The 22203-nt window shown below is 38.4% G+C and overlaps 1 protein-coding gene across 2 annotated transcripts in view; it reads right to left on the reverse strand.

The window, feature by feature from the left end:
* The window catches only part of RabX6 (RAS oncogene family member RabX6), a 72841-nt gene that overhangs the window by 18311 nt on the left and 32327 nt on the right, over positions 1-22203 (reverse strand). For both annotated transcript variants that reach the window (XM_090381986.1, XM_090381987.1), the window contains exon 2: positions 13494-13730. In XM_090381986.1, coding sequence (XP_090238112.1) covers positions 13494-13673 — 180 coding nt within the window. In that variant the 5' untranslated portion in view covers positions 13674-13730. The remainder of the gene's footprint in view (positions 1-13493; positions 13731-22203) is intronic.

Consider the following 22203-nt stretch of genomic DNA (forward strand, 5'->3'; position numbering starts at 1 on the left):
ATTGGCATTAGAAACATAAAAGGATGGACTTGACATTAAAAATGTAAGGGGCCAAGGATATGATAACAGAGCCAATATGGTGGGAAAATATAATGGTGAACAGGCAATAATTGAAAAAAAAAAAAAAAAACTTGCAATGTTTGTAACATGCTGGTGTACATGCAATGTCAATAATGTCTGGGATGATGTTTTTTGGCATTGTTCAAAGTATACAGCCACTCCCCGACTTATGTAAGGGCTGCATTCCACAGAACTATGTAAGTCGAGAATTTCCCTAAATGCTTATGCAGCATTTGCAACTATGCACGCTGAATTTGATTGAAGCAAAAAAGAAATGTTCAAAGAACATGTAAATAGAATAATTTATCCTATTTTTTTTTATCTCGTGCAGGAAAAATTACAAAAGTGTACGAAATTACAAAAATTATAAAATTACAAAAGGAAAGAGGAGACGGGCATAACATCAGCAAGTTTTACCTTTCGAGCATCACTGCCAGAATTAACTCTCCAGCTGATAAGCACGCTGCTGCAGAAGTTGAGGGCAGTGAAGTTTTAGAAGGTTTTTTTTCCCCAAGACATCACAAAATTTCTCTGCAGCTTCAGAATCAGCACCGCATGCTTTAATGTTTTGGAAACCAGCATGATGCTCGAACCTATTAAACCACCCGCTACTTGCCACAAACTTGGCTTGATTTCACCATACTTATCCTTAATATCTTTATAAATACTTCTTGCTTTTATTTGAATGGCCATTGGACTCAGGGGCACTTGCTTCTGAATCTGATTTTCCATCCATATTAATAGCTCTTCCATCTTTGATATAGCACCTGAACACTGTTGATCTTAAATGCATTGATCCTTTAACATGTTCTTTTATACACGCACTGTCCCTTAAAATAGTATTTAGTGAGACCTAGTTCCATGCAATAGAGGACAAACTTTTTCCTGCTTCGTACTCCTTAATCATCATTTCTAAATCAATTCTGTTTCGTTTCCTAGCACTGTCAGCACTTGCACTTTCCGTTGGTCCCTTTCCCTTCTCCATTGTAATAAGTAAATAGGAATGAAGAGAAGATTCTGAAAATTTGTTTTTTATATGATTGAAGATTGCAGTGAAGGGAACTCATAATATCGTAACATAAAAATCCACACAATGCCAGTTATTCGGTTTTATCGCAAATGCAATAAGATTGAGTTTACTACCCATTTATAATAGACTGTGCTAAAAGAAAAGCCCAATAAACCGCAAAGTGCAAATTGTTTTTTGGTCGTGACCTCCAGAAGTGTTTTAGAAAAATATCACAAAGGCTTTCAAAATTGATTCTTATAACGGAATATACGATAACACTGAAAGTGTAGTGCAATTTCCATTATAAAAATGACCTTTTAGAGAGATAAATAGCTTAGTTATATAGCGAAAATTTCAGCTTCCAAGGTCTTGGAACAAATTAACAAAAAAAAAAAAAAAAAGAGTGTTATTGGGTTCACGTTATGATATTTTCATGATACCTCCATAATGCAAAATATGTTTCCATGATTTTTTAAAGTTTGCACTGACCGGCAAAAACTTACGTAAAGTCAAATTTCCATAAGTCGAGTATTACGCAAACCGGGGAGTGCCTGTATTTACTCTTTTTTTCTGGTTCCACTAGTCGCTGGGAAATTTTAATGAATACTTTGAAGCTTTCACTTAAAGGATATACAAATACAAGAAGGTCGTCCAAAGAACGAGCTATGAAGTCTTTGTTCTTACAAATAACAAAAGTTCAAAAAGTCAATTAATATTGAAATGTCTGCAAATGTGGAACTATCAGTATTACTCAAAGTCTGCTTTTACAAACAGACATATCTATTTTTATGCAGATTGGCTATATGGAATAAAATTCTTCATAATACTGACTGTGTAAATAAAGGATTACAAGCTACAAAGCTTTGCATACGTAACACTTCTCAACTAATAAGCTGATTGATAAAAAAAATCTCCAGAAATACGAGAAAGTGAATTTCAAGATATTTTCGATATGCTGCTACCACAGCAGAAAAAATGGCTATACCAGCTACATTTCCAGATGAAAGAAGGAAAAACAGAATGATGCTTTATGAATCTTCAGACAATTTAAATTTATCTGCTGAGCAACAATTTTGTATTGAAATTAAATAAGGTTTGGATATTCTGATGAATTCACGGCTTTAAGCACTAGATTTGAAAAACTAAACATTATTTCTTCAGATTTTGAATATCTATTTGGAACTTCACTCGCATTAATTAATAAATCTAACTTGCAGAAGGCTGCTTTCAACCTTGCATTAAAATATAACAAAGATTTAAATGCATCAGATATTTCAACAGAATTTGATAAATCATGTTTTATCAATTCTGCAGGAATCACTTCTCCAATTCAGTCATGAGTATTGTCTTATAGAATCTTTTCCAAATATAGAAATAGCATTACGAAATTTTCTTATCCTGCCTTTTAACAGGTCCTTAAATTGAGTAAAAATTACCTTAGATCAATGACTAGACAAGGACAACTAACCAACATATCAATTATATCCATTGAAAATCATTCATTAATTGAATAATTTAATTGAAGAAAACTTCAATTAAAATAATACATCTTCATTGCATATTTTTAGTTTTTTATAATGTTAAAAGTACAAATTTCACATATAGATATATAAACAAATTCTTATGTAGATATGATTATTTTTAAGTTACTTTTTCTTTGATATTTTTGTTTTGTTATATTCATTGTATTATTAATTTAAATATTATATTGTATTATATTAAATATTTATTAATATTAATTTGCATTAATATGCAAATCACAGATCATTGCAATAGCAATATTTATAAATTCATAAAGATTGGCTACCTATGGAGGTGTACTAATAACACTTTTGCCCCAGGCGTAGGATTGCCTAGTTCTGGCTCTGATCAATAGGCTCCTGGAGTCAGTGGCATATACCCAGTAATTTTAAAGAAGACAAGAAGTGAGTGTTGAACCATTAAGGTTGATTATGGGGCCACCACGGGACTAGAGAAATAACCTGGATTATAGAAATGTCAGTGTATCACCAATATGTAAAGGCAGTTCTAAAAGTGAAATGTGTAATTACCAGCTGGTAAGTCTGATTTCAGTAGTGACGAAAATCACATCAGCAATAATCAAGAGTGCAGTACAGGATCATTGAGATAGAAGCGGAATTCTGAACAGAAAACACATGATAGTTTTGTAAAGGGAAAATTGTCTGATCGGCCTGGTTAGCTATTTTGACAGTCACTCATGAGCTGGATGTAGAAAATTATTATAATAATTATAATAAACAGCTTGGGAAAATGAAATAATTTCAACATTGTTTACTTGTTTAAATTATTACTAAAGTAGATTTCTGTTAAGTATTTGACTCAATCCTGCATAACAGGTTACTATATAAAAGTTGGGCTTCCTTACATTATATGGCTAATACTAATAAGTATTAGTATATGTTTCACACAGTAAGGTGTAATCATATTAGCTCTGCTTTCCAATTGCATCATCAGTGAGCAACAAGTGGTGTTATGGTTTTTTAGTTGGAAAGGAGTAAAACCCTCTCAGCTTCACAGAATACTGTTATGATATAGAGAAAAAGTGTACAAACAGGCAGAAAGGTTTAGAAATGGTTGATGGATACCATTCATGGTGTCTGACAACTTCAACAACAGTAAATAGGATGCTGTCATTCAAGAAAAAACATTGATTACTCTTTCTGTTGTTGCTGGAAGGTTAGACATCAGCAACAGGACTACATATTCAACCAGACACAGAACAATCAAGTATCAAAAGTCTATGCAAGGAAGAGCCCCAAACTTCTCATAATTGAGCATAAACAAAAGCATTTGGAGATTTGCATATAATTTCTGTAGCAGTATTGTGATGGACAGGCATTTTCACAGCAAATTGTTATGAGCCCGAAATAAAGCAGATTGGAAATTCCTTATCTCCAACAAAAAAAAAAAAAAAAAAAAAAAAAAAAACGCAGAAGTGTGCCTTCTTCCAGCAAAGTTGTGTTGACATTGTTTTGGGATTTGAATAAGCAAATTCTGAAACATTACCAAAGCCACAAAGAGACTATCAATAGTGCAAGATCAGAAGATAAACTTATAGTAATTCCAGAGATTTGCTATCAAAGGGTGGTGTTCTGCTGCAGTACAATGCTATTTATCTCATTTAGATTCCCCTCGCTGTGGGCACCTGTACATCGTGAGATGTATCTATGGCTAGCCCAGGATCAATTGGTTAGTGGGTTTGCCTACAAGCATCATGTCAATGCCATGCCTCTTCCCTAATGGTCTGAGAGACCTGATTCACACTAGCAGCAGTGTGGGTATGGTGTCTGGGTAGCCCTGGCACCCCACTCCTGAGGGCATTTATTGCTTGTTGGCTAGCGGGCATCCCATTTGGGCTCTGTTATGTGGGTGGGGTGCCCGGGCAACTAACCAAAATAAAAGCCTGACTAGAAACCTCATCTTTATTTTGAATATGCCAATATCCCCTACTACGATCAAAGCTGGCTATCCAAATTGCACAGTACATCCATACATTCCAAATCTATTAAGGTGTTTCAAGTTCCATTAATATGGACTTTCACAAATTGCCTACCATGGTGTGCCCCTGCACATACTCTGTGTGGTGCAGAGGCACCATAAAATTATGTTATGTTCAGCTACAACTGCATTAACTGCTAAGGAGAGCACCCTGCATTCACAAGTATGACAGAGGTGGAAGGAAGAAAAAGAAATATAAAGACAAGACAGAGCTGAAAATTTCATACTAGGGGGCAAGAAGAGCAGGTAAACCAGGAAAAAGCAATAAGGCAACATATGCTAAAATGGTTGCCAAGAAATGTGCCATTGGGACACAATGACTATACCATTGAAAAGTTCAATTATGCCCATTGTCTACTATTTACTGAGTTCTGAAAAACCTGCACAGAAAACTCAGTCAGCTGCCACTCCATCAATTACTCCTAGTACCCCAGCATTACAGAAAATTAAAGCGCAACAGCAGTACAAGAAAAAATGGGATGTCAAAGCCAAGGAGGTATCTGACAAATCAGCTTGGAACTCTTTGCAGAGGAAGAAATAGACACAGAACAGCATCCACTTCCTCAAAAAAGAAACTAAGATTTTGCAGGAGCCATCAAGGTGCTCCTGCAAAATCATGAATCGTTTGCTTTTGCTTCAAGAGCCTTATCTGGAGGCAAATGATGACCCTACCATACAAAACTATTCATAAGGATGGAATTGTGAATGGCAGTGCTCAGGAGGAGTTGCAATCCTCATAAGCAACCAGACCCCATTTCAGACTGTTACTTACAACCAGCATAGAGGCAGTTGCAATTTGCCTTACAGTGGGGTTTTTATTAACAGTCTTCTTTATCTATTTGCCACTTGGAACTGACATTCCCCAGAGAGAGACCTTGATCTTGTTATGCAATTGCCTCCTTTCTTACCTTCTTGGGGATTTCAATGGACATAACACCTGTTGCTGATATCAACAGAAAGGAATGAGTCATGGGCATATGTTCACTGATGATGACCGCTCCCTTCTAAATGTGAAATAAAAAAAAAAAAAAACACCTTCCGCAATCATACGTTTTCTGCCATTGATCTTTCTATTTGCTCCTTTCACTTACTTGGAAGATGGAGGAGAATTGCATAGATCACTTCTCCATGATAACTTGCTTACATAGTGAGAAGTCATTTCTTCCTTTCAGACTATCTGGAATGCTTTCCAACATCTTGCAAAATATGATATCACTATAATCAGTCAAGAGCCTATCACTGATGCAATCATGTACATCATGTCCATACTCCACTAATTACTTGGAGCTCTTTGACTTCCTCTCTTTGCAACTTGACTTTCTCCAGTCCGACTTTCCTAACAGTGAGGTAATTTTCCTTGGTGATTTTAATGTTCACAACTCCAGCTGGCTTCTGTTTTCTAGTCACACTGACCCAGCTGATCGAGATGCTGAGGCTCTTGCAATTACTAATGACTTTGCACAGATTGTTCATTTACCGACAAGAATACTGGACAATCCTAATCATACAGCCAATAAGCTTGATCTTTTTCTCACAAACAACCCTTCTAAGTACACAGTCGAAGTGAGAGGTCCTTTAGGCACTTCAGATCACAACTTGGTGATTGTCTCTTCTCCAATGGAACCTTTATCTCATGGCTATTCCCAACCTCGTGTTGTTTGGCATTACAAGAATGCAAAATGGGATGACCTGCGAGACTTCTTTTCTTCTTTTCCTTGGTCGGATTACTGTTTCAAAACTTCTGATGTCAACGTTTGCTCAGATCGTGTCAGTGAAATTATTCTTGCAGGAATGGAATCCTTTATCCCACACTCCACTTTAAAATCTCGCCCTTTATCTAAACCTTGGTTTTCCAATAAATGTGCTAAGGCTGTTCACAAGAGAAGAATGTTGCATATCGTAATTGGCTTGTTTCTAATTCTTCAGTTTCATTTTCTGCCTACACCAAAGCTCGCAACAATTGTAAAACAGTTATTAATCAGTCCAAACTAGAGTTTGAACAGGCTAAGAGTAGAAAACTTGCTTCTTGTCCTAATGGTATCCGAGCATTTTGGTCTCTTGCCAAAGCTATTGGCTGCAACTTTTGCCCATCTCTGCTCCCACCTCTGTCCAAACCAGATGGTTCTGTTGTCACTTCAGCCAAGGATAAAGCTGACCTGCTAGCACCCCATTTTTCTTCCACCTCATGTATTTAATGATTAGCATTAGCATTAGTAGAGGCATTTGATGCAAGAAAGCAAGCTTATGCAGCATCAGCCAAAAAAAAAAAAAAAAAAAAAGTAACATAAATAAATAAAAATAACCACTTCCACTTCACCCCTCTGTTCGTTCGAAATACCTGTCCAGCTGAGCCTTAAACTTATTTAGGCTATCAACTTCCACGACAAGGGATGGAAGTCTGTTCCACCCACCAACCACCTGCTGGCTAAAGGCAAATTTCCGCACATCTATCCTACATCTGTCTTTCCTCAATTTGAATTTATGCCCTCTCAGGTGATTTTTCTGAGCTAGAGGAAGAATCCCATCAGCATTGAGCATGCTCAAACCATTCAAGGCTTTGTACACCTCTATCAGATCACCCCGCTGGTGCCTAGTTTCCAGACACTGTAATTTGCAAAACTTAAGCCTTTCTTCGTAAGAGAACCCCTTTGTCCCATTCACCAATCTAGTTGCCCTTCTCTGTACTCGTTCCAGCAGCTCTACATCCTTCCTGAAATGAGGCCTCCAGGCCTGTATACAGTACTCTAGGTGTGGCCTGACCATTGCCTTATACAAGGGAATAATCACCTCCTTATCCCTGCTAGAAAAATTCCTATATATCATTGACAATACACCATGAGCTACTCCTGCAGCTCGTCTGCACTGCTCAGAGAACTTCATATCTGCCTGCACCACCACCCCCAGGTCCCTTTCATTCTCTACCACTGTCAGTGTAGTACCACAGAGTTGATACGTTGCTCTGGGGTTGCTGTTTCCCATATGTAGTACTTTACATTTGTCAATGTTAAACTTCATTTGCCACCTCGAAGCCCATCTGCTCAACCTTTCCAAATCCTGTTGCAGCAGCATAGTGTCAGTAGTGTCCTTGACAACCCTGCCAACCTTCGTATCGTCTGCAAACTTGGACATTAAGCCTGATATACCATCATCAATATCATTTATAAATACAGAAAACAATAAAGGCCCCAATACTGAACCCTGAGGGACTCCACTAATAACATTAGTCCACGATGAGCAGTGTCCATTGATTACCACTCTCTGTCTTCTCCCCCTCAACCACCCCTTTATCCATAGCAGCAACTTGCCTCCAATGCCACACTGCTCCAATTTGTGCAGCAGTCTTCCATGTGCAACAGTATCAAAAGCCTTTCTAAGATCCAAGTATATAATATCAAAGTTATTCCCTGCATCCAGTTCTTTTGTGACTGCATCATAGTATCCAATCAAATTGGTCAGGCAAGACTTCCCCTTAACAAAACCATGCTGTGTCCTAGCTATAACTGAAGTCTTGTCTAGATTATCCTGCAGTGCTTCTTTCACCAGTGCCTCCATTAATTTTCCGGGAACAGAAGTTAAACTCACAGGTCTATAATTACTTGTGTCAGCCTTTGATCCCCCTTTGTGAATTGGGGTCACATTTGCACATCTCCAGTCAATGGGTACCTCCCCTGAGTCCAAGGAAGCTCTCATAATTATGGCTAAGGGTTTGCTTACCTCCTTTGTTGCCTCCTTTAATATAACTGGATAGATCCCATCCACCCCAGGTGCCTTTCTTGTGTTTATCTTCAACAATTTCTCCTCCACTTTGCTCTCAGTTATTACAAGATTCTCTAGCTTACTGCTAGAGTTGAATACACCTCTGGCATTCCCCTCGCTGAATAACTCCTCATGTGTGAATGTCGATGCAAAATATTCATTTAGTTTGTTAGCTACCCGAGCAGGGTCATCAACAGTTGACCCATCGATCTCAAGTGGACCAATCTGATTCATCCCCTTCCTTCTAGAGTTTACATAAGTAAAGAACTCTTTGCTGTTTTTCTTCGCATCCCTTGCCAAGGATCTCTCGTAATCTGCCTTCGCCTGCCTAACCTCCTTTGTAAAATGATCTTGGTAAAACACCTCCCACCATTCTCAACACGCTCCATCCAATGCCTCATGTGGTCTTCTGTCAAAAGGATGTCAGAAGGATTTTGACGAATCTTGATGCTAAGAAAGCTCCAGGTCCCGATGGTATTTCTCCACTTGTTCTCAAAACCTGTGCTCCTGAACTTACTCCTATTCTTCGCTGCCATTTTTCACTTTCTTATCCTAAAGGTGTTTTTCCTTCTACTTGGAAATTTTCTCATATCCAGCCAGTTCCTAAAAAGGGTGACAAATCCCTCCCATCCAAGTAATGGAGAAATCAATTAACAGTCAACTCTTAAACTACCTAGAAACCTTCTGTCAGTGTCAATCCACTGGTGATATTCTGGCTTATGTTACCCATTTATGGACTAATTCAATGGAAAGGTTCGGTGATACACAGGTAGTTGCTCTTGACATCTCAAAGGCTTTTGATCGTGTTTGGCATAAAGGTCTTCTAAACAAGCTTCCATCTTATGGTTTGCCAACTGTTTTTAGTAATTGGTTATCCAGTTTTCTCTCTGATCACTCACTGAGGTGATGGTAGATGGCTCTCTAACTTCTCCACTAATGCCGGTGTCCCCCAAGGTTCCCCCACTCTTTTCCTCTTGTATATTAATGACCTTCTTCTGCATCTGAAAAACTTGGTTTTCTCTTTTGCTCTCGGCGTTACTTTTCTTCCATACAGCTGCTCACTCTGTATAAATCACAAATCCGCCCTGCCATAGAATATTGTTCCCATATCTGGGGCGGTGCCCCCAAAATCTCTCTCAGGCTTCTTGATTCCATTCAGAAGAGGACAGTTAGGTTAATTAATGATTCATCTTTAACAGAGTCTCTCCACTTGCTGTCTCATAGACGTACTGTTTCTGCTACATGCCTCTTCTACAGATACTTCCACGGGCACTTCCTCTGAATTGGCTTCTATAATTCCCACTCTCTCTTTCAAAACAGTCCAACTTCAAACTCACAGAACCAACCTTTCATCTTCCTTGTTTATTCATTCAACTGCCGTTTTCTGTTTTCTGAAAATGACAGTCTACAGAAGTTCAATTCCAATGTCAACAAATATCTTCTTTCGTCTTCTCAACCCCCTACCCAAGCACGGTACTAAATACTATAGGTTCTAATACCTCTCGTGTTTGGGGTAAAAAAACAATAAAAAAAAAAAATAATAAATAAAAAATAAAAATACAATTTGCAATTCCCTAAACATTCCTGGTTTCCACCATTTCTCAAGCTATGGTGAAATGCAGAATTTATAGCAGTAAAAAAAAAAGGCTAAGATTGGGAATATTCCATTGATATCCCACCACAGCTAATTTCAAAGCATTTAAACAGGCAAAAGCATGTTGTATCTGACACCAGAGCCAAAAGGAATGATGGATCTGTTTTACTTATTCTATTACCCAGTTGGTCAGTTCTAAGGTGGTCTGGGACAAAATACATGAAGGAAAATACACATCACACTCCCATCAATCTTGGAATATAATGGATGTATTACTGCAGACACAAATGCAAAAGCCAATTCTTTAACTGAGATCAGATTTTATGAAACATCATCCTATTCACCAGAGTTTCTGATCTTAATGCAAAAATGAAAAACAGGCTTAATTTTACACCAAAAGGTATTTATTCATAAAATGGGTCATTTACCATTCATGAATTGTTTCGGCTCACGAATGGTAGAGCAATTCTTGATCACTTGACACTTTTTTTCAACCATTCCAAATGTAATGCTTAATTTTTTATAATGAAATTTGGCTAATCATCTGACACTTCTCTGCAGTTTGGTGATGTACGATTGGCCAAATTTCAACTTAAAAAATTAAGCATTGTTGTAACTTACTTAAATTGGAATGGCTTCTTGCAGCTGCCTTTCCTGGTTTCAGTAAAAATCAATGCAACTCTTCATATATTATATTCAAACTGTAAACTACTTGTAGTTTGGCATTCTAACTGGCACATAATACAGGGGCATTGAAAAGTTGTGGCTTCAAAAATCTCTCAAAACAGAGTTTAATTTTTTTTTTAATTTAATGCTTACAGCACTTCAAATAGCAACCTACAAAGTTTCATGCAGTTTCAATACCATCTTTTTTTAAATTACAGATCCTGAAGTCAACAAAGCTATGTGAATGAGGAAAGATGGACAAAATCAGTCACCATGCAGTCATTCGATATTTGGAAAAAAAAAAAAAAAAAGACTAATGTCAAAGGCAATTCAAAAGTATACAGTATAGGGGGAGAATGTCCCTTCCTATTCCATAGTTAAGAAGGGGGCAGCAGAATTTAAACGAGGGAGGAAAAGCCTGGAGGATGACCCACATTGCGGAAAATCTGCAATGTCCCTCACTCCAGAAGTTGACAGTGTGCATGATCTGGTGATGAGTGATTGACAGTTTGGTATATTGCTAGAATTTTGGACATCTCATCTGAATGTGTATACCATATAATAACAGAGATTCTTACTATGAAAAAGGGTATCATAATGGGTTTCAGCAGATCACACACACACACCATTTTCAAGTATATCCAGCAAATTTCCTTGCAAGGTTTGTGACCATGGATGAGATGCAAGTTTAGCACTTTTAGCCAGAGACAAAGGAACATTCCAAACAGTTGACTTGCCCTTTCAAAAAAGGGCAAGTCAATTCCTTATGCTAGAATGGAATGGGTTTTTTTGGGATGCTGACAGTGTTGCTAGCGGATTATCTTCAGAAAGGCCAGACAGTCACAGGGGCATATTATGCAAACCTTGTGAGGTGATTGCGTGAAAACATCAAAGATAAACACTGAGAAACATAACAGAGGAGTCTTGTACCATCAAGATGGCATGCCTGCTGACAAGTCTGTTACTGTCATAAGTGTAGCTTTGAAATCTTGGACCACCCCCACATTCATCGGATCTAGCACCATCAGACTTTCGCTTATTTCTTAATTTGAAAAAGTGCCTGGATGGCATCAATTTTCCCACTGACAGCAGTGTCATTGCATCAGTGGATGCATTCCTGGAGGCCCATTTCTTCACAGCTGAAATCAACACACTGTGGCATCAGTGTTGATTTCAGTTTTTCAAATGAAATAAACCCTTCATTTTCAGGCCATGAACTTTTCAAATGTTCCTTGTACACTCAGCGATCACTGAATTATGACCATCCCCATCCACAATGGACTATGCTTCAAAGTTCACAGTATAAAAAACTGAACAGCTGTTTGGCAGTGGTAATTTTCACCTGGTCATGCAAGTCAAAGTGATAAAGTAGTAGTTATGGGATGTAGTAAAGATAACATGAAGCTTAAAAGGGCACGACTGGGAACTGGTGAGTCAGATGCTTCATATCAGAAATGGCACGTGTCAGTTGCTCATGGCCCACTGTGGTTAAGGTATACAGAGAATGGCACTGAATGAGTAAAACCACCTCCTGCCAACAGAACAGTAAAGGATTACACAAGGTGGATGTTTGTGGTAAGTGAAGGGCGTGGTGTGTTGTATGCAACTGAATGGAATTGACATTGCAATACAATATGGGGAATGCAAGAACAATATCCCAAATGACAATGTGCCACACCCTAAGATGCATGGGGTTCCACAGCAGAAGACCAAAAAAACACCCTCTGATCATTGTTGATGGTGAATGCTGTGATGTCAACAACATGCTGGCTGGACAAGTCCAAATATCTGATGCAACACACCAATGTATGCCTTCGTGTGTGGAACAAGCAACACGAATCCAAGGACCCATCAGGCATGGTGTCTACTATCCAGGCCGGTGGTTGCTTAATACAGGGCATCTTTTGCTCTCAAGAACTAGGTCTACCAGTAGATCTTAGGAGACCATGTGTACCCTGCCATGTTGCATTTTTTGCTGGACAGAAACAGGATCTTCCAAGACAATAATGCACCATGCCATTGGGGCTGCACTATGCACGAGTGGCTCGAGGAACACAGTGAAAATATCACCCATCTTGATTGGCCTCCAAATTCATCTGACCTCAATCCAGCTGAACGTCCATAAGATACTTTGGAATGGGAAAGTGAAGCATATGAACAAGCAACTTTATTCTGACACTGGAAAGCCTTGCAGGCAGCATGATTGCAGATCCCTACAAACATCTTCAGACATCTAATGGAGTCAATACCTAGGAAAACAGTGGCTGTTATCCGTGAGAACAGTGGTCCAACACAGTATTAGGTAAAAAAAAAAAAGAAAAAAAAAAAAGAAAAGAAAGAGGTAAACTGCAGCCATTATCAACCCACTGAAGGATGGAAGCCTCCTCAACAATTCACAGTGAGGGAAATGGACCATAATCTGCCATGCTTGTCTAGTGCGGGCTGGCAGATCGACCGTATTTAGCAGTCAGGAGCTTGAATCCCGGTCCACTCAAAGAGTGTGTGCTACTACACTCCTGCTCATGACCACTTGGCTACAGAGGTCTCTCAGTATTAGGTAGGTGGTCATAATTCAGTGTATACCAATGCTGCACTTATCTAATTACACATGAATATTGTTTTGGCATCCACTTACTACATGTATACATACACTGTATATATATGGGTGGCTGAAAATTGCCAAATAGAAAATAGCCTCCCCCAGTTTAATTCAATCCAGGAAATGGGAAAGTTTGCAAGTCTACTTATATCCAAATTAAATGCAAACAGCTGCATTATGGAATAAATCATCAAAACAACAAATATACAGAGTACAATTTCTTTAATCTGAATAATTAAATATTGTAACAATGAATGAAAACTTCAAACTTATGAACTGCTAACTCTTACCCTAATTTCTCTTCCACAGACTTTGTAAATTTTATCAAAGTGATCTAATCCAAGGGTTGAGTTCCGATCATTTGCAGGAACAAAGCTATTTGTAGTGAATCGTCGAAAAACAGAACTTTTTCCAACTCCATACTCTCCACATAAAATTACTTTCTGCTCTGGGATTTTTGTTGTAGCCATAACACATAATTACTCACGTTGGAATTGCCTTTAAAAACTAGGTTGCTGAAACCTAACCTGCAGGATATATGAATAAATATATATTGTTTCTTAAAACACTCACATTATAAAATTGAAAAAATTACTATATTCAAAATCACACTAAGTTTTATTTACCCCAATAGTTAATTTCTCTTAAACCTATAGAATATTCACTTTAAGATTTTTTCACATCAAAATTTTCACTTGTTTCTGAGAAACAAATTAAGACCAGTTTTTCTGGGAAATTTTTCCTGCAATCCTTACAGTACAGGAATTAAACGTTTCACAAGGCATAGATTGAATATTCCATATCACTAAACTAAAATTATAAAGTAATGGACGGTAAAACTCCATACTAAATTTGAGCCTAGTCTGTCAGATTTTTGATATTGAACAATTTTTATTACAATTGGTATCCCAATAAATCTTATGTAACTGTCAACTACTTTGTAATTTAGATTGTAAGTGATATATAATGCAGAAATTCTTTCAGAAAGCTGGAATATCTGTTAACTGTAATACCATAAACAACAAGAATATTTCCTCCCCCCCCCTTTTGGTAGTTTGCCATCAATTATTTTATTTTTATTTTATTTCATGGCCCACTGTGGTTAAGGTTAATAAATAAATTTCATTTATTTATTTTTATTTAATTCCTTTTATTTGTATCATTTATTTATTTTTATTTAATTCCTTTTATTTGTATCATTTTTTACTTTATTATTTTATTTTATTTGCTCATTTTTTGAAAATGGTTTGGACAGTCAGTACATAACACTAAGTTTGCTGCGGGTCATGCTCAGTTGTATAGACAGGTATCGGGATACACCTCGCTGGTTCTTGCTGCTTCCTGGTAGCAAAATGGCTACAAGAAGGTGGGCCACAACCTGAGCACGACCCACAGAAAACCTCGAGTTCTGGATTTCTGCAGAGTTTCTGTATCATGACAGTGTACCACAGCAGAGTCAAACTAGCGTTTGGGAGATGCCCTACATAAGACTATATGTCTATACCATAAACATTCCTTTTAACATGTTCTACTTAGAGAAGAATGTTTTGGAATAAGCATCAAATTAATTAAAGGCCATCAATATACCTGTCTATAAATTACACATATGATTTGTTTACCTGCTTCACAGGATAAGAAAACTATTTTTTGGAGGAAAATCTCAAAGTAGTGTTTGCATGGTGGGACCCCTCCCCCAAAATTTTTGTCACATTTAAATGCAATTTGAAGCCAAGTCTTTCCACACAATTAAAAATTCTAATCATAATCACAGCTGTGAGGATCACTTATATTAGATTAACACCCCCTCCCTACTTCCAACACTATCACAGACAGGTACGTAACCTGTAGGGAAAAGAAAAACTTAATCATCTATCATTGTGTAATAAAATTTTAACTTTCTGCGACTCGTGACATCTAACAGATTCATATTCTTGTCAGTGGGATCATCAGCAATGTTTAATGATTCCCCCCCCCCCCCCCCTGTTCCAATTTACTACCGCTTATAAGTATGGGTCCACATGAATCATTCCACATCCTAATTATTCATACAAACATATATAGGTGCTCCAAAGTCTGGCAAAAAATTAATTATAGGAGAACTAATGGTTGTAGCGGAATTCAGTTTTCACAAAAATATTCATGGGCGCCAACTCTCAGCAATTCACCAAGACTAAAAAACAAACCAATTTTTGCCATCATCAACATCAGCACTTGAGTAAATGAAAAAGTTCCTCCCTCCCAAAAGTGACAAAGAGTACGTTTAGCCATCAGAATATTTAAAGCAGCAAAGTAAATTTAATCTTTACATAAAATTTATTTTACAAATTTGTTTCTCATTAACGTATTTCTTTTTTTATGAGATAAAAGAAAATATCACAGCTAAACAAAACCTGTGGATTCAACAATGATTTTTAAATAATCTTTGTACAGTTTTAAACGAAATATCACAGTAATATATTTGCAATATAATATAATAAACTAATATAATATATTAGTGTTTGAAAAAAATTGACTTTGGATATGATTATCGTAAAACAGAAAAGTATCACAAAAATTCTCTTGAAATCAGTTGAATGTTGTGGAAAACAAGTCAATATAAAATAACAGCCTGCTTTTTATGCATAACATTAAACAGCTTTTTTTTTTAATGGAAAAATCTTATTTTCCCTTGATGTAATTTTAATTTCTTTTTCTAAACAGTCCTGTTTTTCAGATTTTGCTTCATCAGGATTTTGAGATATGGCACAGATCTTTTTACTTATTTCACTTTCCACTATTTCTAAACTATGTTTCTTTAAACCAACAGCATCAGGAATTGAACTAAAAGTATCCTCCCATTTCTCTGAAATAGAAGCCGTACACTTATTTACTTTAATAAAATCTAAATTTAACTTAGAATTATATCTCCTTTTTTTAATAAGTGCTTGATATCTTCTGTGTGCTTCATGATTTGATTTCCTGATTTGGCTTTATTTCTGTGCTTTTAATTTTTTGACTACATAGATATTTATTATACTTGTACCCAGGGCTGTAGTGGAGGGTATATGCCATACATCCTTACGATTTTTTTAGGTGAATAGTGTGTACCTTCTGGATATACACACACATATACATATATATAAACTATAATACCAAAGAGTTAAAACCAGAAGAAATAGCGAAAAGATAAAAATAAACTGGATATGGCAAATGCACCAAAGCAGCAGCAATGGCTGCAGATGTATATAGAGGGTGTCCAGGCTAGAGGCATCCAAAAACAACGGCTTATAATTGGAGAACCACTCATTATATTTTCTCAAGCGAAAGCGCAGTTGATAGGAAGTCTCTCCAAGATTTGTTTTGTTATACTATTAAGGTCACTAGTGCAGGCCTCAGTCAAGATGTGGATGCCGCAGCGGAAGGTGCAATGCATGCTTTGGTTAGCTGAATTTCAATCAGTTATGCGTGTTCGGCGGCGTGCACGAAAGGGAATGGAATGTGGATCCTCCCGCATCCAAATCCATTCTTCAGTGGGATAAGACTCTAAAAGAGACAGGAAGTTTGGTTTCACAAACTGTAAAACACCCGAAAAAGCATGTGACCGACAAGACTGTAGATCGGGTGCGCAAGTCTTTCTCTAGGAGCCCACGTAAGTCAAAAATTTCTGGCTAGTAATGAACTGTAGATTCCTTGTTCAACAGTTCATGACACTGTTCACAAATGTCTCCGTTTGTGTGCGTACAAACTTCAACTTCTTAAGCCAGATGATCCCCGCTTAAGAGCTGATTTCACTACTGAGATGATCAGCCGTACTGATGACAATCCCAATTATCTTGATCTGTTGTTATTCAGTGATGAATAAACCTTTCACATTTGCAGGAAAGGTTAACAGACATAATTGCCACATTTTGGATACGGAGAATCCTCACCAAGTGATTGAAAATGAAAGGGACACACCAAAAGTCAATGTCTGATTAGGAATGCCCAAAAATGGCATCATCAGTCCATTTTTTTTCATAGAGCCCACAGTGATGGGACACACTTACTTTGACATGCTGCAGATCTTTGCTGTTCCACAGATTCCCCCAGGTTTCAGCAAGATGGTGTGCTCCACCACACTTCCATTGAGATGTTACCACATTTTTGAACAACATCTTTCTTGGACGTTGGATCTAATAATGCCTCAGATGCTGGAAAACACTTGGCAAGAGCTGAAATATTGTTTTGACATCTGTCGAGCTACAAAAGGTGCCCACATTGAACTTTACTAACCTTCATAAAAACTTGAGTTACTCTGTATAATAACAAAAAAATTATTTTAATACACCTTATATTTTTGGATACCTCTAGCCTGGACACCCTGTATATGTACACCGACGAGCCAAAACATTATGCAAACCAAAGCAACTGTAGGTGAACTACAATGTGTGCATGGTCGGGACATGGTATAAAAAACACCTGCTACTGAGCTCCGTTAATCAGCATTACTCTTGTTCTTCAGATGGGAAAGGCAGCAGGCTTAAGCGAGTTTGAAAAAGGCCAAATTGTAATGGCCAGACGACAGGGTCAGGGCATATCCGAAACAGCACAGCTGGTGGGGTGCTCACAGTCAGTCGTGGTTAGTACCTATCAAAAGTGGTCCAAGGAGGGAAATCGCACTGACTGCTGGCGAAGTGTTGGACAACCATGGCTCATCGATGCTTGAGGTGAATGAAGGCTCTCCCGGATGGTACATGGCAACTATGGCACAACTCACCGGTAATAGGAATGCTGGTGGCAGGAGTAATGTGTCACAACACAGTACACCGAACCCCGCTGAAACTGGGGCTGCATAGCTGCAGGCCACTCCACGTGCCCATGCTAACCACGGCTCACTGGACCTTGAGTGATTGGAAGAAGGTCGTCTGGTCCGACGAATCACATTTCCTATTGCACCATGTGGACATCCAGGTATGTGTGCGTCGTTTACCCGGGGAAGTGATGGCACCTGGATGCACCGTGGGATGAAAACAAGCTGGTGGTGGTGGCTTGTTTTCATGCTTTGGGTGATGTTCTGCTAGAATACCCTGGGTCCAGTCATCCATGTGCCGGGCACTCTGACATCTACCACCCACCTAAACATCATTGCTGACCAGGTACACCCTTTCATGGCAACGGTCTTCCTCTTTGGCAGTGCCTTCTTCCAGTAGGATAATGCGCCATGCCACACCACAAGGATTGTTCGAGACTGGTTCACGGAACATGAGAAAGACTTCCAGGCTTGTTCAAGAGAAAAACGTTGCATGTAACTGGCTTGTTACCAAACCTCGCAACAATTGTAAAGCAGTTGTTAATCAGTCCAAACTAGATTTTGAACAGGCTAAGAGTATAAAACTTGCTTCTTGCCTAATGGTAGCCGAGCATTCTGGTCTCTTTCCAAAACTATTGGCTGCAACTTTTGCCCATCTCTGCTCACACCTCTGTTAAAACCAGATGGTTCTGTTGTCACTTCAGCCAAGGATAAACTTGACCTGCTAGTATCCTATTTTTCTTCCAACTCCTGTATCAATTATCTTGGTAAAACACCTCCCACCATTCCCAAAACACTCCAATCAATGCCTCTTGTGGTCTTCCATCAAAAGGACGTCAGCAGGATTTTGACGAATCTTGATGCTAAGAAAGCTCTAGGTTCTGATGGTGTTTCTCCACTTGTTCTCAAAACCTGTCCTCCCGAACTTACTCCTGTTCTTTGCCGCCTATTTTCACTTTCTTATTCCAAAGGTGTTTTTCCTTCTGCTTGGAAATTTGCTCATATCCAGCCAGTTCCTAAAAAGGGTGACAAATCCCTCCCATCCAATTATCGTCCCATTGCAATTACTTCTACTCTTTCTAAAGTAATGGAGAAATCAATTAACTGCCAACTCTTAAACTACCTAAAAACCTTCCGTCTGATCAATAATCGCCAGTATGGATTCCGCCAGTGTCGATCCACTGGTGATATTCTGGCTTATGTTACCCACTTATGAACAAATTCAATGGAAAGGTTCAGGGAAACACAAGCAGTTGCTCTTGACATCTCAAAGGCTTTTGATCGTGTTTGGCATAAAGGTCTCCTAAACAAGCTTCCATCTTATGGTTTGCCAACTGTTTTTTTTGCAATTGGTTATCCAGTTTTCTCACTGAGGGTGATGGTAGATGGCTCTATTTCTTCTAACTTTTCCACTAATGCTGGTGTACCCCAAGGTTGAAGGCCTCCGTAGCCGAGTGGGCAGGAGCGGGAGTGCAGTAGCACACGCTCTTTGAGTAGACCGGGGTTCAAGCCCCTGCCTGCTGAATACGGTCGATCTGCCAACCCGCACTGGACCAGCGTGGCAGATTATGGTCCATTTCCCTCAGCATGAATTGTTGAGGAGGCTTCCACCCTGCAGTGGGTTGATAATGGCTGCACTTTACTTTTTACCCCATGGTTCAGTTGTTTCCCTTACTCTTTTCCTCACGTATATTAATATCAGGGGTAAAGGAAAGGGTTTTTGCTTCCGTAGAGGTGAGTACAGTGGTCTCAGACAGTTTTTAAATTCTGTGTGGTATCAACTGACGATGTTACCAACAGTAAATTCTAAGTGGGAAGCATTCAAGGAATTAATTGTGGATGCTACTAAAAGTTTCATACCTATTAAGAAATATTGTTCAAAGTTTAGGCCTAAATGGTTATCAAATGAACTAATGAGACTCGTGACAGAGAAGAAAAATGCATGGGATGCATATAAATTATCAAGCGACTCTGAAGCCTATGGCAGATATAAGCTAGTCTGTAATCAGGTTACAAAGGAGGTTAGGCAGGTAAAGGTAGATTACGAGAAATCTTTGGCAAAAGATGCTAAGAAAGACAGCAAGGATTTCTTTTCTTAAATAAACGCTAAAAAGAAGGGGATGAATCTGATTGGTCCACTTGATATCGATGTTGATGATCCTGCTCAGATAGCAAACAAACTGAATGAGTATTTTGCATCTACATTCACACATGTGTTATTAAGGTTTGAAAATGGCAGAAGGTTATCAAATTGTAGCAGGGTGCTTAACGATTTTGTAATAACTGAGAGCAAAGTGGAGGAGAAATTGTTGAAGTTAAACATAAAGGCACCTAGGGTGGATGGGATCTATCCAGTTATATTAAAGGAGGCAGCAAAGCATCTAAGCACACCCTTAGTCATAATTATGAGAGCATCCTTAAACTCAGGGGAGGTCCCCACAGACTGGAGATGTGCAAATGTATCCCCAATTCACAAAGGGGGAATGAAGGGCGACACAGTAATTACAGACCAGTTAGTTAAACTTCTGTTCCGGGTAAAATAATGGAGTCACTGGTTAAAGATGCATTGCAGGATCATCTAGACAAGACTACAGCAATAATTCAGACACAGCATGGGTTTGTTAAGGGAAAATCTTGTCTGACAAATTTGATACAATATTATGAGGTGGTTACAAAGGAACTGGATGCAAAAAATAATTTTGATATCATATATTTGGATTTCAGGAAATCTTTTGACACTGTTGCGCATGGAAGACTATTGTACAAATTGGAGCAGAATGGTATTAAGGGTAAGTTGCTACAATGGGTAAAGGGATGGTTGAGTGGGAGAAGACAGAGGGTGGTAATTAATGGGTGCTGCTCTTCGTGGACTAATGTTATTAGTGGAGTCCCACAGGGTACAGTGTTGGGTCCACTGTTTTATATATTTATCAATGATGAAGGTAATATCAGGCTTAGTGTCGAAGTTTGCAAATGATACAAAGGTTGGCAGGGTTGTTAATGACAGTAATGGTAGTGTGCTACTGCAACAAGATCTAGATAATTTGGGCAGATGGGCTAAGAAGTGGCAACTGAAGTTTTTAACCTTGACAAATGCAAAGCACTGCAAATGGGTAGAAGTAACCCCAGAGAAACGTACCAACTGTGTGGTACTCACTTAAGGTGGTAGAAAATGAAAAAGACCTGGGAGTAATTGTGCAGTCATATGATATATAGGAATTTTGCTAGCAGGGAAAAGGAAGTGATTGTCCCTCTGTATAAGGCAATGGTCAGGTCACGCCTTGAGTACTGTGTACAGGTCTGGAGGCCTCATTTTAGGAAGGATGTAGTTTTGCTTGAGTGTGTACAGAGAAGGGCAACAAGATTGGTGAGGGTAATGAAGGGATCCTCTTACCAAGAGAGGCTTAACTTCTGCAAATTGCAGTGGCTGGAGACTAGGCACCTGCGCGGTGATCTGATTGAGGTATATAAGGCCTTGAATGGGTTGAGCATGCTGAATTCTGATGGGATCCTTCCACTTGTTTAGATTACGAATCTAAGGGGGCATAAATTCAAATTAAGAAAAGACAGATGTAGAATAGATGTGCGGAAATTTGCCTTTAGCCAGCAGGTGGTTAATTGCTGGAACAAACTTCCATCTGTCGTGGAAGTTGATAAGTTAAATAAATTTAAGGAGGAACTGGACAGGCATTTGGATGGAATGGTGTGATGATTTTTTTTTTTTTTTTTTTTTGGCTGATGCTGCAGAAGCTCGTACACTTGCTTTCTTGCATCACATGCCACTACTACTACTATTAATGACCTCCTTCCATTGACTGGAAATCCTAGCCAAAGTTTTGCCGATGATAGCAACTTACATTCCACTTTTTGAGAAACGTTGCCCTGCTCAATCAACTTCAACTTCTCGAATATCCGCTACCAATTCCTTAAATATCAATCTCAGTAATTCTCCAGTGGGGCAAAGACAACTTAGTTGATTTCAATCGTTCTAAAACTCAGTCTTGTCTGATATCTCCCAAAAAGGATTCTTCTGCTCCTATGCTTATCTATGGTGGCACTACAATTTATATTCTAGGCAAAATGATACCTCTTTTGGGATTACCCTAACTTCTAATCTCTCTTGGCACAAGCACATTATAAATATTGCTTCATCTGCATCTAAAAAACGTGCTCTTTTGCTCTCTGCGTTACTTTTCTTCCAAACAGCTGTTCACTCTGTACAAATCGCAAAT

Source organism: Mastigoproctus giganteus, chromosome 9 (genome assembly GCF_048544385.1).
Source record: "Mastigoproctus giganteus isolate SK-2022 chromosome 9, ASM4854438v1, whole genome shotgun sequence".
Classification (NCBI taxonomy): Eukaryota; Metazoa; Arthropoda; class Arachnida; order Uropygi; family Thelyphonidae; genus Mastigoproctus; species Mastigoproctus giganteus.